Here is a 26,076-nt window from a genome sequence, read left to right on the forward strand (position 1 = left end):
CCGGTAATTAAGCAACTTTTATAAATGTTTTATCTCGGTGAATAAAATTCTGTAAATTTAGATGACTCAATATATTTTGAAAGATGCGATGTTGAGGATTATTATAAATACTGCTTTGATGTCATACAAGCAAGCCAAACACCGGTGAGTCCTAATGTGCACTTTACATTTCCAAATCATAAAACTTACATCATATTGTGTCAAAGTCTACAATCACTATGTATGATGTACAGTTACAAGATGACATTATAGCGGTATTTATTAGAGAGGGGTAAAGAAAGATTTTGTTCGGGCGCCAGGCAGGTATTAACCATGCCAAAAGGAAAAGAGTAGAATAGAGAGAGTACCACTACCAGACCCACACACATCAGCAGAAGAGACTGCCTAGAGGGTAGCCTGTTTACCAGATAGCCAGTGGAGAGAAAAAAAGAATACACACCATATAAAACCCACATCACAGCACAGGGGTAACCCAAACAAGAATACCTCATACAATAATACTAATACTAATAATGGCAGAGCAATTGAACAGCAACTTCATACAAGAACGAACCCAGTCATCAACATAGGATTTGCAATAATCTTTATTATTTTCTAGTGGATGAGTGCAGAGGGTTTAAATGTGGGGGGTGTTCATCGACACAACAAAGGCCTTAAAAATGTCCACAGTCTTCTCGGCCACATGTCATTAGTACACCCCACCTCAATACAGTTCACATAATATACAACTTGCAAGCAACCTACTAAAATGTCCATCCAAATACTTCTGGCAGGGAAATAATAGTCCAACTCTAATGAACTTCAATGGGAAGTGCATTTGAAAAATAGAGAGTCTGTTGCAGGGTAAAGCACTGGAATGTGAGGGAAGAGAAAGCGAGAGAAAAAGATAACAAAAGAGATCTTAGCTGTGGTCTTCAGGCGTGCAGGTGTACTGTCTGACTGTCCGATGGTTTGTTGGTTTGTATGTTAAAGCTTCGCAACAATGTTGCTACTAATCCATGCGATCCATAACGGGCCCGGTCCCAAACGAAAACAACCACGACCTAGAGCGATTACACCGATGATTGAGTTAAATACTCTATAAACTACACACGCTGAAAACAAACAAAACTTCTGCAGCACAGCACACACAATCAAACTGTCGCGCCACCCAAGAGCCCCTCCCCAAAGAGCTGAACGAGATCTCTTTATCTCCTCCTTCCTTAATGCTCATGCGCTCTTAAAGTGGCAGCGCACGGTGAAGGCTCCGAGCAGATTTCGCCACAACATGGCATCATACCCTGGATTGTTCTCTACAGAATGAGCCTGTTTTTGTTAATTTTCAAGTATCTGAATGCACTCATGACTCCTTTCTATGCACACCAAAATTATGGTCTGCTTCTCTGAATTGCCTTGTGAAAGCCTAACACTGTAAGATCGTATATTATAACTTAGCTAGTCATGATGGCAATAGAACAAGCTTACAAATCATACCCACCTGACTCCATTTTTGGATTGCGTAAACAACAACAGTAATTGTGTGATGGCGGGAATGCAGAGATATGTTCCAAACAAAACAACTACAAGTGTGCTTGCTCTAGTTCCTCAACAGCACAGCTAGGAGAGCTCGAAGAAGTGCCTGATACTGTAGTTGAAGACTTTAATACCTTAACTTTTCTTTCTTTAACTTTTTTTTCTTTCTTTAACTTTTCTTTAATCATAAAAGTGCATTAAAATTGCATTGGGGCAATTCCTTGATAATGGATTTATGCTTTGACTTTTCAATTTAAAATGTTGATATCAAAGTTTAACAAACCATACAACTCTATGCACAAGGACTACTTTCAACAATTTCCACAGGAAAATGTGCAAAAAATAATTTAGTGGAGGATCTGTGCCGATGCAAACGGAAGTAACGGAAAATCTCCCTCAGGTTTTTATGCGACCACATTTTCAAAACTCTGTAAAATATTTGCTCCAAATTAAGAATCAAAGACATCTGCAGAAAGAATGGGGTGTCAGCTATGACATGGCACCTTGAGTTAGAAAACATCTATTTTGGTTGTTGAGTAAGTGAAATGGATTTACACCCGGTAACAGAATTGCGGTAACTGAATTGCATCATGGATCCCTGATCTGTACTACACATAAATGCATAATTATGGATATGAATGTCATTTTCCTCATGTTTCATAAGTTTTGACATCACAGCTCAGCTCAGCACATCAGAGCACTGTAGAGTACAGTGCAGTTCAATACAGAACAGAATGGCAGTGCAGAGTAGGGTAGAGTACAGTAGAGTTCTGTACAGTAGAGTGCAGTTGAGTACACTGCAGTATAGTCCAGTACAGTAGAGTTCAGTATATTATATTCTACTGTACTATACTTCACGGTACTGTTCTGTACTGTATTGTACTGTACTACTCTATTGTATTGGACTGTACTCTACTGTGATCTACTCACTGTACTGTATTGTACTTGACTGTGCTCTACTCACTGTACAGTACTGTGCTATCCAAACTTGTGAAACATATGTCTATGATAGGTTCAGATTTGGTCCATCCCGCTTTGTTTGTGGACTGGGTGGACTGACCAAATTTGAACATCCATGGACGTCCAGTGTCGGTCGATGCTCAGTGGGTGAGGATTCTGGTTATAGTAAATAGAAAGAGAGGGGTGGTCATGGGTGGGTGTCAGTAAGAGCTGGGAGAGGTGAGATTAACTGGAGAGTGAGAACGAGAGGCAGAGTGAGAGAGAGGGAGAGGTTGTCCAGACTGTTTTAACACTCTTGGTTTGACCACCAGAGAGAGAATACAGTAGACGGCACACAACAAACGTTTGATTTATGACCCTATGTCCGGATGACGTAATGGAATTGTTGCAACTGAATTGGCTACAATGTGAAATCATAATAGTCACCTGCTACTGTCCTGCCTCCCACTGGCATACTGTTATGTTCAGCTGGTTACTGTTTCCTTTCTCTTTCTAAATCAAATCAAATCAAATCAAATTTTATTTGTCACATACACATGGTTAGCAGATGTTAATGCGAGTGTAGCGAAATGCTTGTGCTTCTAGTTCCGACAATGCAGTAATAACGAACAAGTAATCTAACTAACAATTCCAAAAAACTACTGTCTTATACACAGTGTAAGGGGATAAAGAATATGTACATAAGGATATATGAATGAGTGATGGTACAGAGCAGCATAGGCAAGATACAGTAGATGATATCGAGTACAGTATATACATATGAGATGAGTATGTAAACCAAGTGGCATAGTTAAAGTGGCTAGTGATACATGTGTTACATAAGGATGCAGTCGATGATATAGAGTACAGTATGTACGTATGCATATGAGATGAATAATGTAGGGTAAGTAACATTATATAAGGTAGCATTGTTTAAAGTGGCTAGTGATATATTTACATCATTTCCCATCAATTCCCATTATTAAAGTGGCTGGAGTTGAGTTTCTGTTATCTGGTGAGAGAGAGAAGACAGTAGATGGCACGCGTCAAACGTGTGATTCATGATTCTATGGCTGGATGACGTGTGCATGCCCAAATATGGGTCAGGACATCCTGGCGGGAAGTTATCACGTGGTTATGCCCATATAAGTGCATCCTGTTCCTGTTGTCACGTTAGAGTGTGTGTTAATTTATGCATATATTGCATCTATTCCTTTGAAGTTGTCATGATGATTGATGTGTAGGGACCTCGTTGAACTGGGGGGGATGTGTTTAAACATTTCAAAGAGGATGGCCCCACACCCCCTTTTTTATTGCCCTTTAGGGCTGTTGTCTATGAAGCAGGAATGTCCTGGGGGTACTGGGTTGGGGGAAGACGCATTATAAATAAGACCCAAAACAACACAAGCAACCACGATAAACCACTAAAGAAATTAAACATGGATTTTGTAATCAGCGGCAAAGTAGTGAGAAGAATATACAGACCAGACTTTAGGAGTGGACTACGGGCTTGAAGACTGGAAGGTTTTTCGCAAGGTGGTGTGTCCCGAACTGAGAGTTATCACAAAGGGGTACAGCGTGTTCGCGGGCTACGAGACCCGTTGGGAAGGTACCCCTGACTCCTCAGGAAGAGTATTTCACAGGGTGAAAATACAAAGAAAGAATGGACTTCCATGTGGGTGCGTGGACATCTATATCAGCAACGAGGAAACCCGCAACAAAAACATTCCTGATGGTGGCATGACTGGGGATTTTAGGTTGCGCATGCTTATTCCTTTTTAAAGTTGGGATCTAATGGAATTGAAAATGTTATAGTTGTTGGACGCTCAACAACAGCAGAGCATTGTTCGGCTAAGGAAGTGCATAATATATACGAATCCTGAGGATTATGATTCAAAGGAACCCCAAGAAGGGACATCCTCAGAAGGGTCAGCCCCGGTTGCGCTAACCACGCCCTGATACCAAAGGACTGGTTCAAGAATAAAAGGAGTGCTCATAAAGCCTCCGGTTCTTAATTTCAGCATATACCATGGATATTCATACAACATACCACGACTCCGATATGTCATGGGTGCCAGACCCTAAGGATGCCTCGCATGCCTCGCAGCCCACTATTCTACTCCCCCCTGGCAAGACCCCCGACATCCCCTTGTTAAGGGAATTTTTACCTATAATGACTAATTATGTATACATTTCAATCAGGCCTGACGAGTCAGAATACGTATATGCAGAATACAGAATATGTATATGTACTAATCAGAATACTATTATGTTACTGTATATGTACTAATCAGAACACTATTATGTTACTGTACATGTATGAATTTTCTTTCTTGATCCCAGTACTGAATATAATGTGGTGAATGTGGTCAAGAGTTTAGAACAATGACGGTCTGTTCCTTGGTACAAATGAATGAACTATATCTCCAGACTTTTTTTTATTTCACCTTTATTTAACCAGGTAGGCTAGTTGAGAACAAGTTCTCATTTGCGTTACACATGGAGTAAACAATTAACAAGTCAATAACACAGTAGAAAAAAAGAGAGTCTATATACATTGAGTACAAAATGCATGAGGAGGTAGGTGAATAATTACAATTTTGCAGATTAACACTGGAGTGATTAATGATCAGATGGTCATGTACAGGTAGAGATATTGGTGTGCAAAAGAGCAGAAAAGTAAATAAATAAAAACAGTATGGGGATGAGATAGGTAAAAATGGGTGGGCTATTTACCGATAGAATATGTACAGCTGCAGTGATCGGTTAGCTGCTCAGATAGCAGATGTTTGAAGTTGGTGAGGGAGATAAAAGTCTCCAACTTCAGCGATTTTTGCAATTCGTTCTAGTCACAGGCAGCAGAGAACTGGAACGAAAGGCGGCCAAATGAGGTGTTGGCTTTAGGGATGATCAGTGAGATACATCTGCTGGAGCGCGTGCTACGGATGGGTGTTGCCATCGTGACCAGTGAACTGAGATAAGGCGGAGCTTTACCTAGCATGGACTTGTAGATGACCTGGAGCCAGTGGGTCTGGCGACGAATATGTAGCGAGGGCCAGCCGACTAGAGCATACAAGTCGCAGTGGTGGGTGGTATAAGGTGCTTTAGTGACAAAACGGATGGCACTGTGATAAACTGCATCCAGTTTGCTGAGTAGAGTGTTGGAAGCAATTTTGTAGATAACATCGGCGAAGTTGAGGATCTAGAATGCTTATCTACACTAGCTGACCTTGGCTCTAGGTGAGGAGGGAAGGCTTGAGAACTATAGAGCCTTTCTACCAGTGTCAAGAAGAGACGGAACATTTAGAAAACGCTGATGTCATTTTCAGTTTATAACCTGTGGTAAAATGTGTAAGTACTCAGTACTCTCGAGAATAAAGACTGGGCTCTGTCTATCATTATAGAATAAGGGAATTACAAATCCTTATGAATTGACAGAGTGTTTAATTTTAATTGGGTATTAAAACATAGAGCAATTTAATTCCTTTAACACCCCTACATGTACACAGCCTGAGGATGTGTTTGATGGGGTGGTCAGTACTATTTTTGTGGACACCATCAAGGCCTCTATAGCCATACTTTTAGACGTGGTGATTGGAGAGTATATAACAGAAAAATGCATAGGTTGTGAGATCAATCACCCCAGCCAGCGCCGTCATCCATGTTTATACGAGCCCCCAAGATACTACTTATTCAACCATTTTGAGGAGCTGGTGAAAAGACTGTGGTCCTGCAGGTTTATACCTTCGCTGGTCAGAGCCCTGGAGTTTATGGGTCTTGTGCCATCTATTCCCAGAGTTAAGGTGTAACCGAGGCTTTCCTACATGAACTGAAGGAGGTCGATCTACATCCACGAGAAACTCAAAGAAATCTGACACACCCTGGTGGACGACAACAAATACAGGGAAGCTGTGGTGGCTGAAGTGATGACTTTCTGGCTCAATAAACTGCAAGAGACCGAGTGACAATACATATTTGTTATTTAGATGTAAAGCAATGGGTAACTATATGCATACGATGTTAGAGAGAATAAATACATTTTTTATTTTGAGAACTTACAAATGTGATGCAGCAAATTATTGAAAATAAAGTGAACAATGTATCGTTCTACACAACCCACAATACATGGGCTAATGTAGACCGCGTGCTAAAAATGGAGCAAATCATGAATCATGTATGACATACGGGCGAGAGTCTACAATGGACACAACTGGTATCCCGTCTTGTGGATGATTCTGAAGAACTAGAAACAACTTTGTCTAAGATTTTACTTTATTTGTTTGAAACACCGTTTAATTGTAACATGTATCATATTTGTTGTTTATATACTTATAGCGGATATGTGCGTTTTAAAAATTCTGCGACACAAACCTGTAAATGTAAACCAAATATACAGGGTGTTGCATGCTTGGTTCGTTGTGAAAACGGGGACTAGTATCCTGCTACAAATCCTGAATTGTCTGTATACATAGTACTTGATGTTTGCAAAAAATAAAAATTCAAAATGAAAATGAAATGTTGTCGTTATTTGAAAGGGGCTCATTAACGTTATTGTACCTCAGAGAGGCAAGGAGGATGGCAGAGCAGATGTTGAAAAACATTTATTATACCCCCTCTAACCCTGGGTCTTATGGGGGTAAGGAGCGTTTACAGAGAGCTATAGCGGAAGAAACAGGTAGCCGGTTAGGCATTGCTCAAGTGAATGAGTGGTTAGCAGAGTAGGATACTCTGCATAAACCTGTATGAAAACAATTTCCAAGAAATATAGTTTTTTCTACTCATCCCTTGTCCCAGTTTCAGGCGGATCTATGTGACATACAGGCCCTTGCAGATAAAAAATGATGGAAATTGCTACATGCTAACGGTTATAGATATTTTCTCTAAAAGAGCATTTGTAAGGGTCTTAAAAAAAATAAGAGTCGGGCAGAGGTGACCCGGGCCTTTGACTCTATCTTGAAGGAAGGAGGAGCCCACCAAGAAAGTGCAGACTGACGGCGGAAAATAATTAAATAACCCTTATCCTACTTCTCCTCTGTTCCTCTGGTGATGTAGAGGTTAATCCAGGTCCTGCAGTGCCTAGCTCCACTCCCACTCCCCAGGTGCTCTCATTTGTTGACTTCTTTAAGAATCTCCTCCACGTGAAATACTTTGTCTTTACCCAACTGTTTCTTCTCATAAAAGATCCCTCTATAAGCTCCCCATCATAATATTTTAACTTGTAGATAGGGGGTATGCACGGTAGACATCCGGTAACAGTGTTTCCATCCCGGAGCAAGCACCAATTAGCCTGAAGCTAGCCCGGACAGGGCTCCTGTGCTACCACCGAAGCCCACTCCTGGGCTACAATATCCGGACCCCTTCTACTGCCTGTACGGGGAACGGAACCCCGCCGATCCTCTACGACTGGAATACCGACATAATCTGCCCGAGGATTCCAACAGGCCCCTCAGGCACGACGCCCACTGAAGGCCCATTCTGCTAACCTGCTAGGCCTGCTAGCTACCTAGAGCTACTTCGAACCCTACTAATTCCACGACTGGTCTATCGACTACACCTCACGAAGAGGCAAAAACAGACTTACCCCCATCGCGACGTCCCCCAAAGGCTAACTTGCTAGCCCCGGTCTGCTAACTGCTAGCTTGCCTGCCCCGGTCTGCTAACTTGCTTTCCCCTGCTAACTGCTTGCTTGCTAACCCGGTCTGCTAACTGCTAGCTTGCCAGCCCCGGTCTGCTAACTGCTAGCTTGCCAGCCCCAGTCTGCTAACTGCTAGCTTGTTTAGCCCTGGCCTACTAACTGTTAGCTTGTTAGCATCGGCCTGCTATCTGTCTGAATCGCCGTGTCCCCAGTCAGACCAACCACTCACTAGACCCATATGTTCACTTGGCTACGCATGCCTCTCTCTTACTGTCCTAGTTAGTGATTACTGTCTTATTTCACTGTAGAGCCTCTAACCCTGCTCAATATGCCTTAACCAACCATGTTGTTCCACCTCCTACATATGCGATGACATTACCTGGTTTAAACGTCTCTAGAGACTATATCTCTCTCATCATTACTCAATTCCTAGGTTTACCTTCAATGTACTCACACCCTACCTTACCTTTGTCTGTACACTATGCCTTGAATCTATGCTATCGTGCACAGAAACCTGCTCCTTTTACTCTCTGTTCCGAACGTGCTAGATGGCCAGTTCGTATAGCATTTAGCCGTACCCTTATCCCACTTCTCCTTTGTTCCTCTGGTGATGTAGAGGTTAATCCAGGTTCTGCAGTTCCTAGCTCCACTCCCACTCCCCAGGTGCTCTCATTTGTTGACTTCTGTAAGCATAAAAGCCTTGGTTTCAGGCATGTTATTAACAAAAGCCTGAGTTGTGTCTCAATATATTTCATTTGTGATTTTCATGAATAGGAAGATTTTCTAGGAAGATTTATGTCCGCTGCGTTATGCTAATTAGTTTGAGGCTATGGTTACGCTCCCGCATGCAGGTTTGAGAGTCATGAGAAGTTAACATTAGAAGCCTACTCCCTAAGTTTGTTTTACTCACTACTTTAGAATACTCTGCCAACCCGGATGTCTTAGCCATGTCTGAATCCTGGCTTAGGAAAACACCAAAAACCTTAATCTCCATCGCTAACTATAACATTTTCTGCCAAGATAGAACTGCCAAAGGGGGCGGTGTTGCAATCTACTGCAAAGATAGCCTGCAGAGTTCTGTATTCCTATCCAAGTCTGTACCCAAACAATTGGAGCTTCTACTTCTACAAATGCACCTTTCCAGAAACAAGTCTCTCACTGTTGCCGCTTGCTATAGACCTCCCTCTGCCCCCCCAACTGTGCCCTCGATACCATATGTGAATTGATTGCCCCCCATCTATCTTCTGAGCTCGTGCTACTAGGTGACCTAAACTGGGACATGCTTAACACCCCGGCCATCCTACAATCCAAGCTTGATTCCCTCAATCTCACACAAATTACGTAAACACGGGCACCCTCAAAGATTGTCATCCTAACTAACTCGCCCTCCAAATACACCTCTGCTGTTTTCAATCAAGATCTCAGCGATCACTGCATCATTGCCTGCATCCGTAATAGGTTTGCGACCAAAAGACCACCCCTCATAACTGTCAAACGCTCCCTAAAAAACTTCTGCGAGCAGGCCTTTCTAATCGACCTGGCTGGGGTATCCTGGAATGACATTGACCTCATCCCGTCAGTAGATGATGCCTGGCTATTCTTTAAAAGTCCCTTCCTCACCATCTTAAATAAGCATGCCCCGTTCAAAAAATGTATAGCTAGGAATAGATATAGTCCTTGGTTCACTCCAGACCTGTCTGCCCTTGACCAGCACAAAAACATCCTGTGGCGTTCTGCGTTAGCATCAAATAGCCCCCGTGATATGCAACTTTTCAGGGAAGTTAGGAACAAATATACACAGGCAGTTAGGAAAGCTAAGGCTAGCTTTTTCAAACAGAAATTTGCATCCTGTAGTACTAACTCAAAAAAGTTCTGGGACACTGTAAAGTCCATGGAGAATAAGAGCACCTCCTCCCAGCTGCCCACTGCTCTGAGGTTAGGAAACACTATCACCACCGATAAATCCACTATAATTGAGAATGTCAATAAGCATTTCTCTACAGCTGGCCATGCTTTCCACCTGGCTACCCTACCCTGGTCAACAGCCCTGCACCCCCCACAGCACCTTACCCAAGCCTCCCCCATTTCTCCTTCACCCAAATCCAGATAGCTGATGTTCTGAAAGAGCTGCAAAATCTGGAAAACCCCTACAAACCAGCCGGGCTAGATAATCTGGACCCTCTCTTCCTAAAATTATCTGTCGAAATTGTTGCAACCCCTATTACTAGCCTGTTCAACCTCTCTTTCGTATCGTCTGAGATTCCCAAAGATTGGAAAGCTGCCGCGGTCATCCCCCTCTTCAAAGGGGTTGACACTCTAGACCCAAACTGCTACAGACCTATATCTATCCTACCCTGTCTTTCTAAGGTCTTCAAAAGGCAAATTAACAAACAGATTATTGACCATTTCGAATCGCACCGTACCTTCTCCGCTATGCAATCTGGTTTCAGAGCTGGTCATGGGTGCACCTCAGCCACGCTCAAGGTCCTAAATGACATCATAACCGCCATCGATAAGAGACATTACTGTGCAGCCATCTTCATCGACCTGGCCAAGGCTTTCGACTCTGTCAATCACCACATTCCTATTGGCAGACTCGACAGTCTTGGTTTCTCAAACGATTGCCTCGCCTGATTTACCAACTACTTCCCTGATAGAGTTCAGTGTGTCAAATCGGAGGGCCTGTTGTCCGGACCTCAGGCAGTCTCTATGGGGGTGCCACAGGGTTCAATCCTCAGGCCAACTCTCTTCTCTGTATACATCAATGATGTTGCTCTTGCTCTGATACACCTCTACGCAGACGACACCATTCTGTATACTTCTGGCCCCTCTTTGGACACTGTGTTAACTAACCTCCAGACAAGCTTCAATGCCATACAACTGTCCTTCCGTGACCTCCAACTACTCTTAAACGCAAGTAAAACTAAATGCATGCAATTCAACCGATCACTTCACACCCCTGCTCGCCCATCCAGCATCACTACTCTGGACGGCTCTGACTTAGAATACGTGGACAACTACAAATACCTAGGTGTCTGGTTAGACTGTAAACTCTCCTTCCAGACTCACATTAAGCATCTCTAATCCAAAATTAAATCTAGAATTGGCTTCCTATATCGCAACAAAGCCTCCCTCACTCATGCTGCCAAAAATACCCTCGTAAAACTGACCATCCTACCGATTCTCGACTTCGGTGATGTCATCTATAAAATAGCCCCCAACACTCTACTCAACAAACTGGATGCAGTCTATCACAGTGCCATCTGTTTTGTCACCAAAGCCCCATACACTACCCACCATTGCGACCTGTACGCTCTCGTTGTTGGCCATCGCTTCATACTCGTTGACAAACCCTTTGGCTACAGGTTATGTGTTGTGTTGTTCTGGGACTTATTTATAATGCGTCTTCCCCCAACCCAATACCCCCAGGACATTCCTGCTTCATAGACAACAGTCCTAAGGGCAATAAAATAGGGGGTGTGGCGCCATCCTCCTTGATATGTTCAAACACATCCCACCCAGTTCAATGAGGTCCCTACACATCAATCATCATGACAACTTCAAAGGAATAGATGCAATATATGCATAAATTAGCACATACTCTAACACGTGACAACAGTTTGCGGACGACACAACAGTGGTAGTCTTGATTACCAACAACGACGAGACGGCCTACAGGGAGGAGGTGAACTACCTGCCATCCAGGACACCTACACCACCCGATGTCACAGGAAGGCCATAAAGATCATCAAGGACAACAACCACCCGAGCCACCGAGTTCACCCCGCTATCATCCAGAAGGCGAGGTCAGTACAGGTGCATCAAAGCTGGGACCGAGAGACTGAAAAACAGCTTCTATCTCAAGGCCATCAGACTGTTAAACAGCCACCACTAACATTGAGTGGCTGCTGCCAACACACTGACTCAACTCCAGCCACTTTAATAATGGGAATTGATGGGAAATGATGTAAAATATATCACTAGCCACTTTAAACAATGCTACCTAATATAATGTTTACATACCCTACATTATTCATCTCATATGTATATGTATATACTGTACTCTCTCATCTACTGCATCTTTATGTAATACATGTATCACTAGCCACTTTAACTATTCCACTTTGTTTACATACTCATCTCATATGTATATACTGCACTCAATACCATCTACTGTATCTTGCCTATGCCGCTCTGTACCATCACTCTTCATATATCTTTATGTACATATTCTTTATCCCCTTACACTTGTGTCTATAAGGTAGTCGTTTTGGAATTGTTATCTAGATTACTTGTTGGTTATTACTGCATTGTCGGAACTAGAAGCACAAGCATTTCGCTACACTCGCATTAACATCTGCTAACCATGTGTATGTGACAAATAAAATTTGATTTGATTTGATTTGGATGCACTTATATGGGCATAACCACATGTTAACTTCCCGCCAGGATGTCCTGACCGGATGCCCATATTTGGGCATACACACGTCATCCGGACATAGGGTCATAAATCAAACATTTGACACGTGCCGTCTACTGTATTCTCTCTCTCACCAGATAACAGAAAGAGAAAGAAAACAGTAACCAGCTGAACATGACAGTATGCCAGTGGGAGGCAGGACAGTAGCAGGTGACTATTATGATTTCCCATTGTAGCCAACTCAGTTGCAACAATTCCATTACTGATTTTTTTGGTAACGGAATTACGAGTTTTAATCACTTACTAATTCATAAACAAAATTTATATGAGTAAATCACTAAAACTATTTGGTGGTCGACAATTACTTGTTACTTCTGTCAACTTTCATTATCCTCCCTCCTCATGAGGGAGAGAAATGTTTAAATATCTTAAAGATACAGTATGTGGGATTTGGGTAACAGAATTACAAGGCACAAGGCAGTGTGGACAATTTCTCCAAAACAAAATATAAGTTTGATATTAGTTGGCAGGGGTATTTACTTCAACATTATTGTGTTTTGATGTATTTCTGATAACTTTTAAGACTTTTCCTGGTAGCTGTTTTCTAACACCCCTTTTCCATCTGTTTATCCGGAAATCAAAGCCTTTACGTATGACTAATTAAAGATGGAAAATGATTGAAACATCTATCTATGCCTTCCCAAAAATATACACTCTTAGCTTTCATTTGACATCCAATTTGACATACTCCTATGAACTTCACATGTTGGTACATGGGTCCTTTTAGATGGAAATTCCTTTAGAAACTGTGCACACCTTGGAGAGGTGTGTGGCCACTTGGAGACACTAGTCAGTCCTCTCACTCAGACCCTTGTCATGTTTGTTGTCTTATGTTGCACCTACCCCACATTTACCAGGAATATAGTTATTATCATGTTAATGAATGTAACCAGAGTATTTTCAGATTTCGGTATCAACAAATGTGGCAAAAAAGGAAGTAAATGTAAAATGCACATAAAATCATCAGTGTAATGTTTGTATTAAGTGTTGTCTCAGGTGAACTGTTGTGTCCTCAACTTTGGTCTAATAATTTTCCCATTATCTCCAAACTGTTCCCTTTCAATTGCTACCATGGTTATGCATATGCTTTCCATGTTTCTTCTGTAAGAAACATTTCAATTTAGCCACATCCATATAGGCCAACTCCCACGAGTGTAAAAAGTTAAAGGGTGAGGATTTTGCGAAAAGATCATTCATGAATGAATTATCTATTAATAGAGAAGCCAGTGGAAATGGAAGAGCATTGAGTAACTCAATCAATATTCCATGTTTCATGTGTACTCAATGTATCCAGCAGAACCAGGTGCTCCTTTACCCACGAGCACAGCAGAAGAGAAGCTGGAGCATTTTCTCTCTCAGGCCCTGAGGACCCATCTAGCCACCCCTCATCCTAGCCCCCCTAACTCCCCTTGCACCATGTCTCCCACCTTTCCCTGAGGCCAACCTGCCACCCTCCCTCGTTCTCATACATGCTGCATATTTCATCAGGAAGTGCTGGAGTAGGGAGGAAATGACCTCAGGATCACCAAACTATCTTCTACAAGTGTCTAACAAAAATAAACTTTGATCTCAGAAAGAAAAGCTTGGGCTTTCTGAAACATGACTCTTTTTATTATTATTTCCTTCTCCATCCATTTCATGAGAAAGGGCTACAACAGTGGAACTATTGACAGTAATTATCTTTGTCTGGCTGCTGAAGCTTGATTTGGTGCACTGCCTTTTTCTTATTTTAGTTTTGTCCGACTCTGATGCTCAGTCCTTTTGACCAGGAGAATATCAAACTCTGTCTGGGCTGAGATGCATGGGGGAAGGAGGCACATTTGAATAGATTCAGACAGCATTAGGGGAAAGGGAGCACAGGCTACACCGAATCAGCTCAAAATAACCATCAGAAACAGTGTGAGAGTTGAGGCACCAGGTTAATGGATGTAATGACTCCCTGCGCCATAGGACCTTGGGCAGAGATTGAATCAAAATGACAATGTGTGGAATGACTACCCTCAGACATACTATTTTCTGTGTCTACTGTGGGTTTATCCTGACTCTCCCATGGAAATACCTGGGTTGGCTGATATACAGTATATTTAATGTATCATGAAGGTGAGGAGAATGTATATATCATCCTAAAGGGGTTGCAGTGAGAGGTAAAATGAGGGTGAGATGAAGACAGCAAATATGGGTGAGAAGAAAAGAGATGTGGCAGTACAAAATGAAAGGGAGAAAGATAAGGTAAGAAGAGAGAAAGTGAGAGGAGAGAAGAAAATGGAGAGACGCCAATAGAAAGAAGGGGGAAAAACTGGCACAATACCAGCGTTGCAGGGACGTTAAAGGAAAAACAAGTGTTTCCATGGCAACTCCTGCAATGAAAAACTTTGCCTGACAGCATTTTAACAGCGCCTTCATGACTCTATTCCTTTTATTAATTCCAGCCTCTTACCCTACAGCTTCATTAGGGCTCCTCGGGTTCTAGCAGCTACTTATTCAGGTCAATCCCTGGAGCATAGGACCCAAGGAGCAGCTAGTTCCAGCAAGACAAGACCAGAATACCTGTCCAGTGAGGAGCGCATCGTAGGTGTGACTTAATTGGTGCCCTCTCATTGCTCTTTTACAATGAGGGCCCCAAAAACGGACTAATGTATGCCATATGTTTTCCTCCTAACCCCACTAATACAACAGGTCAGGCTCATGCATTTGCATGAGCTTGAAGACAGATTTGAATGTGATAGAAAAATAGCAAAGACTTGTGGAGTTGACGTTGTGTCATACAACACTTTACTTAAGTGTTTTCTAAAATACTTCAAAAACAACCAAGAATGGGACGTCAAAATTATAGAGATGCATTAAATCAGAGGGCTTAAGGGCAGGAGTGTTAGAGAGGGTGACATTGGGCTCTACTGTAAAAACAGAAGGAAAACGTTGGCCCCTGGAATTAGAAGGTCAAGATGAATCCCTATGCCAACCTGAGGGTGGGTGTTCTGTACTGTACCTGGGTTGTGCAAAGATACTCGCGTGGAGATGTTGATTTCCTGCAGATGCTCCAGTGTCTCAGTGTGGAACAGGCGAATAGAAGAGCCCTCACTAAAGGCCATCCAAACTCCTCCCCCAGCCCGCACCATATGGGCCACGGTCACCATGGGGTCTGGGTGTACCTCAAACCTCTGGAAGAGAGGGAAGGGGGGAAGCTGTGAGTAACATCACTATGGAAGCAGTGAATAACATCACCATGGAAACCATAGTAGAGATGGGACTTAAAATAGGCCTAGAGCTGGCAAGCAAATGCTTACACACAGAACATATAGATACAAATCAATGACCAAACAGTATGGCCACCGTTAGACCCGGTTTACATTGGTATTTTAAATTAGATATACTGTAGATCAGAGTTTTTTATGAATACAATTAATTTTACATGTAGAGATCCTAGTCTAAATGCAATAGAACATATTTGTTTTGTCAAATCACTTGATGTTATCTGGGTTAGCTTTCTCTGCTATCAGATATAAGGGTTATGTGAGGAACTGCTGAGGTACATGCTTCCAACCTGGAGAATAAAAATTATCCTAGCGAAATCTGGACATTTATAATACCGGTATATTGCATTCTGGCTATCAAAACAAATTACCATATAAAGTGTGATGATACTGTCTGTAATTGCTTATTTACCATTGCTCTCCACATCACAATTTTATGGACCTGTATGTAGACACCTTATCCATAATGAAGTTATAATATCATAGATATGACTTTATTAAACGTATGCATGCACATAAAAACTCACCCACACAGAAGCACACACACAAATGTGCACACTAAAGAAAGTACTGTGGATCAATGACATATAAGAACCCCTCTCCAGGCGTTGTATGTAATAGTGTTGTATAATAATGTGGTATATTCACCTTCCGGTGTAAAAACCATGCAGATTAAAAACAAAAAACTACGTTTTAAATCTGAAATATGTAACTTTTTGGGCGACCTGACCAAATTCACATAGAATTGTGAGTTATAGATCTGTCATTCTCATTGGAAACAAGTCTAACAAGCGGCAGATCTGTTCAATGTGCCCTATTTCTAGTCTTCCCGTTCTTAAGTTGTGTTTTTACGTCTTTTACTTTCCGTTCTGTGCACCAGCTTCAAACAGCTGAACATACTATATTTTTGGTTAAATATCAAATATTTCACAGTGGTTTTAGATGGTACAATGATTCTCTGCGCTTGCTTGTTTTGTCACAACTTGAAATTAGGCAAACTATTAGAATTTTAGCAACCAGGAAATGGCAGAGCGATTTCTGCATATTGCACCTTTAAGTGATAAATAGGCTGAAAAAGAAAGGAAATTCACATGAGCACCACAATGCCAACTCAACTCTTGCTCTACCAAGGTTTTCCAGCACACAGCTTTGACCTACTGCAGTAGCTATGTTGGTCTATTATACTTCAAACAATGTGTAGACAGGTTTCATAGGATTGAAACCTTCTCAAATAGCCTAATTCATACTCTTAGAGGAGGTGCTCCCACAATAATGTGGTTTGTACCGCATGCAAGGTAAATTATAGAATTTTTCACACACCACTAATTCAGACTCTTCAGAGGGATAATGGATTTTACTGTGTCCTGCTAAAATGATGTGTGTGTATATATTAGCCCCACATCCTTAGGCTATATGTATTTTTTAGATATAAGCCTATTGGAAATTGTAGCATCACAATCTTTCTTGCAATAATAAATACAAACATAACTTTAACTTTAACTTTTGGCACCTACTGACCAAAAAAATAAGGTTATTATGAAAATAAAACATTTTCTCAATGACGTATTGTATCCAGGTCCTCTATACCAGGCAATGTCAGAAAGGCCCTAAAAATTGTCAAAGACCCAAGTCATAGATTGTTTTCGCTGCTGCCGCACAGCAAGTGGTACTGATGCATCAAGACTTGAACCAACAAGACCCTGAACAGCTTCTACCCCAATGGCATAAGACTGCTAAGTAGTTAACCAAATAGCATTTCACTGTCAGTCACAATTATTGTTTACAAAGCAAGTGACAAATAAAATGTGATTTGATTTATATTGCTAAAATAAAAGTTAAAATAAATACAGGGAGGCACCACATTACTAAGAGACATAACAGCTCACTCAATCAAGCCTGATGGTCTTGTAAGTATAAAAGCAAAGCATGCTTTCATTTAACAAAAAAAAGCTTGAAAAGGTAGTGGAATGGGATAACGTCTTAGTGTGGTGTGTGAAGAATCCAATAATTTACCTTGTATTCTGTAAAAACCACATTATTGTGGGAGCACCTCCTCTAAGAGTATGAATTAGGCTGTTTGAGACGGTTTGAATCCTAAGCAACCTGCCTACACATTGTTTGAAGTACTTGATTAGAAAAGACCAATAGAAGATCTGAATGTAGCCCTCTTTAAATCTTTCCACAAAACCCAAGTTGGCCAGATGACTGGAGATTACCAACCCTGCTTTCTCAGAAGGCCATAGTGTGTCTCTCTTGAGCTTGTAATTAACTGCACCAATGATTCACAGACTGGGGCATCTTTTCTACTGTGTCAGTCCACAACATCCTCCCACCCTCCAACTTCTCAAGACCACAGGAAAAGAGAAGGCTTTTCAGGCACAAAAAAGTGGCGCAGCGGTCTAAGGCACTGCATCTCAGTGCAAGATGCGTCACTACAGTCCCTGGTTTGAATCCAGGCTGTATCACATCCGGCCGTGATTGGGAGTCCTATAGGGTGGTGCACAATTGGCTCAGCGTCGTCTGGGGAAGGCTGTCATTGTAAATAATAATTTGTTCTTAACTGACTTGCCTAGTTAAATAAAAACATTTTTAAATGAATGAGTTGCTGAGGAAGAGCAACGCGCCTCATCATGGCTAGGCATGCTACCCCCGAGGTCTGCACCATGACAGGGGCTGGCTCTGGCATCATCTCCCATGTCCTCTTGGTTTATGAGTCAGGGGCTAAGAGATTAGTCAGAAAGAGAGCAAGACAGAGAGAGTATGAGTGTGAGAGAGAGAGAGAGGTTGTCCAGACTCAGACTGTTGTTAACACTCTTGGTTTGACCACCAGATAACAGAAAGAGAAAGAAAACAGTAACCAGCTGAACATAACATTTAGCCAGCAGCATTCCACCCTGCATACCACTGCTGGCTTGCTTCTGAAGCTAAGCAGGGTTGGTCCTGGTTAGTCCCTGGATCGGAGACCAGATGTTGCTGGAAGTGGTGTTTGAGGGCCAGTAGGAGGCACTCTTTCCTCTGGTCTAAAAAATATCCCAATGCCCCAGGCCAGTGATTGGGGACACTGCCCTGTGTAGGGTGCTGTCTTTCGGATGGGACGTTAAACGGGTGTCCTGACTCTCTGTGGTCATTAAAAATCCCATGGCACTTGTCGTAAGAGTAGGGGTGTTAACCCCGGTGTCCTGGCTAAATTCCCAATCTGGCCATCAAACCATCACGGTCACCTAATAATCCCCAGTTTACATTTGGCTCATTCATCCCCTGTAACTATTCCCCAGGTTGTTGCTGCAAATAAGAATGTGTTCTCAGTCAACTTACCTGGTAAAATAACAGAAAAATAAATAAAATAAAATAATAATAACAGTATGCCAGTGGAAGGCAGGACAGTAGCAGGTGACTACTATGATTTCCCATTGTAGCCAATTCAGTTGCAATGATTCCAATGCTGATTTTTTTTGGTAACGGAATTATGAGTTTTAATCACTTTCTAATTCATAAACAAAATTGATATTAGTAAATCACTATAACTAATTGGTAGGTCGACGATTACTTGTTACTTCTGTCAACTTTCAGTATCCTCCCTCCTCATGAGAATAGACATTTTTAAATATCTTAAAGATACATTATGTGGGATTTTGGTATCAGAATTAAAAGGCAATGTAAACAATTTCTTCAAAACAAAATATAAGTGTTGATATTAGTTGGCAGTGGTATTTACTTCAACATTAATGTGTTTTGATGTATTTCTGATTCCTGTTAAGACTTTTCCTAGTAGCTGTTTTCTAACACCCCTTTTCCATCTGTTTATCCGGAAATCAAAGCCTTTACGTATGACTAATTAAAGATGGAAAATGATTGAAACATATATCTATGCCTTCCCAAAAATATACACTCTCAGCTTTCATTTGACATCCAATTTGACATACTCCTATGAACTTCACATGTTGGTACATGGGTCCTTTTAGATGGAAATTCCTTTAGAAACTGTGCACACCTTGGAGAGGTGTGTGGCCACTTGGAGACACTAGTCAGTCCTCTCACTCAAACCCTTGTCATGTTTGTCTTATGTTGCACCTACCCCACATTTACCAGGAATATAGTTATTATCATGTTAATGAATGTAACCAGAGTATTTTCAGATTTCGGTATCAACAAATGTGGCAAAAAAGGAAGAAAATGTAAAATGCACATAAAATCATCAGTGTAATGTTTTTATTCTGTGTTGTCTCAGGTGAACTGTTGTGTCCTCAACTACGGTCTAATAATTTTCCCATTATCTCCAAGCTGTTCCCTTTTAATTGCTACCATGGTTATGCATTTAACCATATCCATATAGGCAAATTCCCATGAGTATAAAAGGTTAAAGGGTGAGGATTTTGGAAAAAGATCATTCATGAATGAATTATCTATTAATAGAGAGGCCAGTGGAAATGGAAGAGCATTGATCTGTAGTAACTCAATCAATATTCCATGTTTCATGTGTACTCAGTGTATCCAAAAGAACCAGGTGCTCCTTTACCCATGAGCACAGCAGAAGAGAAGCTGAAGTATTTTCTCTCTCAGGCCTTGAGGACCCCTCTAGCCACCCCTCATCCTGTCTCCCAACTTTAAGAGTGTGAATTAGGCTGCTTCCCATTTGTTGTAGCACCTCCTCTAAGAGTATGAATTAGGCTGTTTGAGGAGGTTTGAATCCTAAGCAACCTGCCTACACATTGTTTGAAGTACTTGATTAGAAAAGACCAATAGAACATCTGAATGTAGCCCTCTTTAAATCTTTCCACAAAACCCAAGTTGGCCAGATGACTGGAGATTACCAACCCTGCTTTCTCAGAAGGCCATAGTGTGTCTCTCTTGAGCTTGTAATTAACTGCACCAATGATTCACAGACTCGGGCATCTTTTCTACTGTGTCAGAATACAACATCCTCCCACCCTCCAACTTCTCAAGACCACAGGAAAAGAGAAGGTTTTTCAGGCACAAACTCGGGCTCCCAAGTGGCGCAGCGGACTAAGGCACTGCATCTCAGTGCAAGAGGCATCACTACAGTCCCTGGTTTGAATCCAGGCTGTATCACATGCAGCTGTGATTGGGAGTCCTATTGAGCAGTGCACAATTGGCCCAGAGTCGTCTGGGGTAGGCTGTCATTGTAAATAAGAATTTGTTCTTAACTGACTTGCATAGGTAAATAAAAAAAATGTTTTAACTGAATGAGTTGCTGAGGAAGAGCAACGAGCCTTATCATGGCTAGGCATGCTACCCCCGAGGTCTGCACCATGACAGGGGCTGGCTCTGGCATCATCTCCCAGGTCCTCTTGGTTTATGAGTCAGGGGCTAAGAGATTAGTCAGAAAGAGAGCAAGACAGTGAGAGTGAGTGTGAGAGAGAAAGAGAGAGAGCACGAGGCACCAGCGGACAGGGATTTCCACCTGTTTGTGTGCTCTTGCCAGAGGGACCTCCTTTGTTTGAGAGTGGGGAGAGAAGAGAACCCTTTGATGTGTTTTCTCTTTTAATTGACTCCACAGCAGTAGGTGCATGCTCTGCTCTGTTTGGGCGGAGAGGATACTGCATCTCTCCCATTTTCAATTGCAACCACAAAGAAAAGATGTTTGGGTTAGGTTTAGAAAAATAAAATAAAAGGGTTAGGGTTAAGTTTAGGGTTAGGACAAGGGTTAGTAGATTGTTAGTTGAACTATAACTGATCATCTGTAGAGCATCTACATTTTAAACATTTCTTTTCTACAGATGGACTATACCAAATGTTATTTTTCTGATAGAGATTTCAATTCAAGAAGCGTTATTTCAAAGTATTTAAGCTCTAATTAATTATTAAGTTCAAACTTGTATAAAATGTAAAGAGCATTAACAATGTCAGTGAACCGCGAGAAATTATGAGGGGGTTTAATCAGTAATTTTGGTATAAACCGACTAATTCTTAATTAACAAACTAATCATTAACTGACACCCTGTCATCATGACACCTTGTCCAGCATATGTTTCACTGGATATGTCAATATCTGGCTGCTTTAAATTTGATCTGACCCTGTACATTAGTGAGGCCAAACAAAATGTTTTTTAATTTTTTATTGAACCTTTATTTAACTAAGCAAGTCAGTTAAGAACAAATTCTTATTTACAATAACAGCCTGCACCGGCCAAACCCGGATGACACTGGGCCAATTGTGTGCCACCCTATGGGACTCCCAATCAAGGCCGGTTGTGATAATTAATTGACTGGTAGGGTAATTTAATTGAAGAGGTTAGTGGAAGTGATATTTGTTTACAGGGCTGCATGACTGCCAGCCTTGACAACATTGGATACTGCCTGGAGAGCCGATCAGCCTATCAGAGCATATATTTGACACTAAGGTCTCTTCGAAAATTGATGGTGATGCTGAACATGTAGTGGAGCACTCTTTCCTCACTATCAAATAAAGTGAAGGCAACAACTGCTCACCCAATTGACACCGTGGTATTAGGGAGCTGAGTTCTGCATTGCTTACAACCACGAGAGTGGTAGCAAAGCGTGACAGAGGTAATATGCCCCTACCACACAGCACTGCTGTCACACAAACAGCAGCACCACCCAAGTCCTTCATCAGCAGAGGAGAGAAGCACTGCTGGCTAACGCCCCAGCACTAAAGTATCACTAAAGTCCCACCGCCTGAACAGCTCATTAGCCCTGCATTACACTGAGCACAATCTCAATCGCACATCCACACTGTCCTTTCCCACCTGGAAAAAAGGAACACCTATGTGAGAATGCTGTACCTGCCAAAATGATTACCGCCCCGTGGCACTCACGTCGGTAGCCATGAAGTGCTTTGAAAGGCTGGTCATGGCTCACATCAACAGCATCCTCCCGACACCCGAGACCCACTCCAATTCACATACCGCTCCAACAGATCCACAGATGATGCAATATCAATTGCTCTCCACACCGCCCTTTCTCACCTGGACAAAAGGAACACCTATGTGAGAATGCTGTTCATTGACTACAGCTCAGCGTTCAACACCATAGCGCCCACGAAGCTCATCACTAAGCTAAGGACCCTGGGACTAAACACCTCCCTCTGTAACTGGATCCTGGACTTCCTGACAGGCCGCCCCCAGGTGGTAAGGGTAGGCAACAACATATCTGCCACGTCCTTAATCCCCTCCTGTACTCCCTGTTCACAGACGACTGCATGGCCAAGCACGACAACAACACCATCATTAAGTTTGCTGACGACACAACAGTGGTAGGCCTGATCATGGACAACGATGAGACGGCCTATAGGAAGGAGGTCAGAGACCTGGCAGTGTGGTGCCAGGACAACAACCTCTCCCTCAATGTGAGCAAGATAAAGGAGCCGATCGTGGACTACAGGAAAAGGTGGCCCGAACAGGCCCCCATTAACATCGACGGGGCTGTAGTGGAGCGGGTCGAGAGTTTCAAGTTCCTTGGTGTCCACATCACCAACATGGTCATGGTCCAAACATATCAAGACAGTAGTGAAGAGGGCACGACAAAACCCTTTCCCCCTAAGGAGACTGAAAAGATTTGGCATGGGTCCTCAGATCCTCAAAACGTTCTACAGCTGCACCATAGAGAGCATCCTGACCGGTTGCATCACCACCTGCTATTGCAACTGCTCGGCCTTCGACAGCAAAGTGCTACAGAGGGTAGTGCGTACGGCCCAGTACATCACTGGGGCCAAGCTTCCTGACATCCAGGACCTATACATTAGGCTGTGTCAGAGGAAGGCACAAAAAATCATCAAAGGCTCCAGTCACCCAAGTAGATAGACTGTTCTCTCTGCTACCGCACAGCAAGCGATACTATTTACATTGACCCGTCCCCTTTGTTTTTACACTGCTGCTACTCGCTGCTCCTTATTATCTATACATAGTCACTTTACAAATTACCTCGACTAACCGGTACCCCCGCCCATTGACTCGGTACCAGTAACCCCTGTATATAGCCTCGTTATTGCTATGAAAATATCTTGTGCTTTATTACATTGTTTTACTTTAGTTTATTTAGTAGATATTTTCTTAACTCTATTTCTTAAACTGCATTGTTGGTTAATTAAGGACTTGTAAGTAAGCATTTCACGGTAGGGTCTCCACCCGCAGCGTATACATCACAGACTGAAATGGTCCACCCACAAGGACAGTATGGTAAACTGAAATGGTCCACCCACAAGGACAGTATGGTGAAGAAGGAACAATAGCACCTCTTCAACCTCAGGAGGCTTAAGAAATGTGGCTTGTCACCTAAAACCCTGACAAACTTTTACAGATGCACAATTTTACAGATGTACCACTGTCTGGTACGACCACTGCACCTCCCTCAACCGCAAGGCTCTCCAGAGGGTGGTGCTGTCTGCACAAAGCATCACCGGGGGGAAACTACCTGCCCTCCAGGACACCTACATCACCCGATGTAATTGGAAGGCCAATAATATCACCACGTATAACAACCACCCGAGCCACTGCCTGTTCATCCCACTACCATCCAGAAGGTCAGTACAGGTGCGTCAAAGCTGGGACCGAGATTGAAAAACAGCTTCTATCTCAAGGCCATCAGACTACTAAACAGCAATCACTAACTCAGAGAAGCTGCTACCTACATAGAGACTCACTAGTCACTTTAAACAATACCACTTTAATAATGTTTACATATCTTACATTACTCACCTCATATGTACAGTGCCTTGCAAAATAATTCATCCCCCTTGGCGTTTTTTCCTATTTTGTTGCATTACAACCTGTAATAAAAAAAAATTGGGGCGATTTCATGTAATGGACATACACAAAATAGTCAAATTTGGTGAAGTGAAATTCAAAAGATAACTTATAAGATATATAAGATAAATAATAATAATAATAATATTCACCCCCTTTGCTATGAATCCCTTAAATACGATCTGGAGAAGCCAATTACCTTCAGAAGTCACAAAAATAGTTAAATAAAGTCCACCTGTGTGCAATCTAAGTGTCACATGACCTGTCACATGATCTCAGTATATATACACCTGTTCTGAAAAGCCCTAGAGTCTGCAACACCACTAAGCAAGGGGCACCATGAAGACCAAGGAGCTCTCCAAACAGGTCAGGAACAAAGTTGTGGAGAGCAACAGATCAGGGTTGGTTTATAAAAATATTATAAACTTTGAACATCCCACTGAGCACCATGAAATCCAGTATTAGAAAATGGAAAGAATATAGCACCACAACAAACCTGCCAAGAGAGGGCCGCCAACCAAAACTCTCAGACCAGGCAAGGAGGGCATTAATCAGAGAGGCAACAAAGAGACCAAAGATAACTCTGAAGGAGCTGCAAAACTCCACAGCGGAGATTGGAGTATTTGTTCATAGGACCACTTTAAGCCGTACACTCCACTGAGCTGGGCTTTATGGAAGAGTGGCCAGAAAAAAATAAGCAAACAAGTTTGTTGTTCGCCAAGAGGCATGTGGGAGACTCCCCAAACATATGGAAGAAGGTACTCTGGTCAGATGTGACAAAAATGTAGCTTTTTGGCCATCAAGGAAAATGCTATGTCTGGCGCAAACCCAACACCTCCCATCACCCCGAGAACACTATCCCCATGTTTTTCATCGGCAGGGACTAGGATACTGGTCAGAATTGAAGGAATGATGGATGGCGCTAAATACAGGGAATTTCTTCAGGGAAACCTGTTTCAGTCTTCCAGAGATTTGAGACTGGGATGGAGGTTCACCTTCCAGCAGGACAATGACCCTAAGCATACTGCTAAAGAAACACTCTAGTGGTTTAAGGGGAAACATTTATGACTTAAAGATTGCTGTACACCAGCGGAACCCATCCAACTTGAAGGAGCTGGAACAGTTTTGCCTTGAAGAATGGGCAAAAATCCCAGTGGCTAGATGTGCCAAGCTTATAGAGACATACCCCAAGAGACTTGCAGCTGTGATTGCTGCAAAAGGTGGCTCTACAAAGTATTGACTTTGGGGGGGTGAATATTTATGCACGCTCAAGTTTTCCGTTTTTTTGTCTTACGTCTTGTTTGTTTCACAATAAAAAATATTTTGCATCTTCAAAGTGGTAGACATGTTGTGTAATCAAATGATACAAACCCCCAAAAATCTATTTTAATCCCAGGTTGTAAGGCAAAGAAAATGGAAAAATGCCAATGGGGTGAATACTTTCGCAAGCCACAGTATATACTGTATCTTATACCATCTATTATATCTTGCCTATGCAACTCGGCCATTGCTCATCCATGTATTTATATGTACATA

General features: G+C 42.2%; 1 protein-coding gene across 1 annotated transcript in view; it reads right to left on the reverse strand.

The window, feature by feature from the left end:
- LOC112254482 (rho guanine nucleotide exchange factor 10-like protein) overlaps positions 1–26,076 on the reverse strand; it is a 149,145-nt gene that overhangs the window by 17,734 nt on the left and 105,335 nt on the right. Inside the window, exon 18 of the mRNA XM_042324390.1 lies at positions 15,553–15,724. Coding sequence (XP_042180324.1) covers positions 15,553–15,724 — 172 coding nt within the window. The remainder of the gene's footprint in view (positions 1–15,552; positions 15,725–26,076) is intronic.

Source organism: Oncorhynchus tshawytscha, linkage group LG07, assembly GCF_018296145.1.
Source record: "Oncorhynchus tshawytscha isolate Ot180627B linkage group LG07, Otsh_v2.0, whole genome shotgun sequence".
In the NCBI taxonomy this organism is placed as follows: Eukaryota; Metazoa; Chordata; class Actinopteri; order Salmoniformes; family Salmonidae; genus Oncorhynchus; species Oncorhynchus tshawytscha.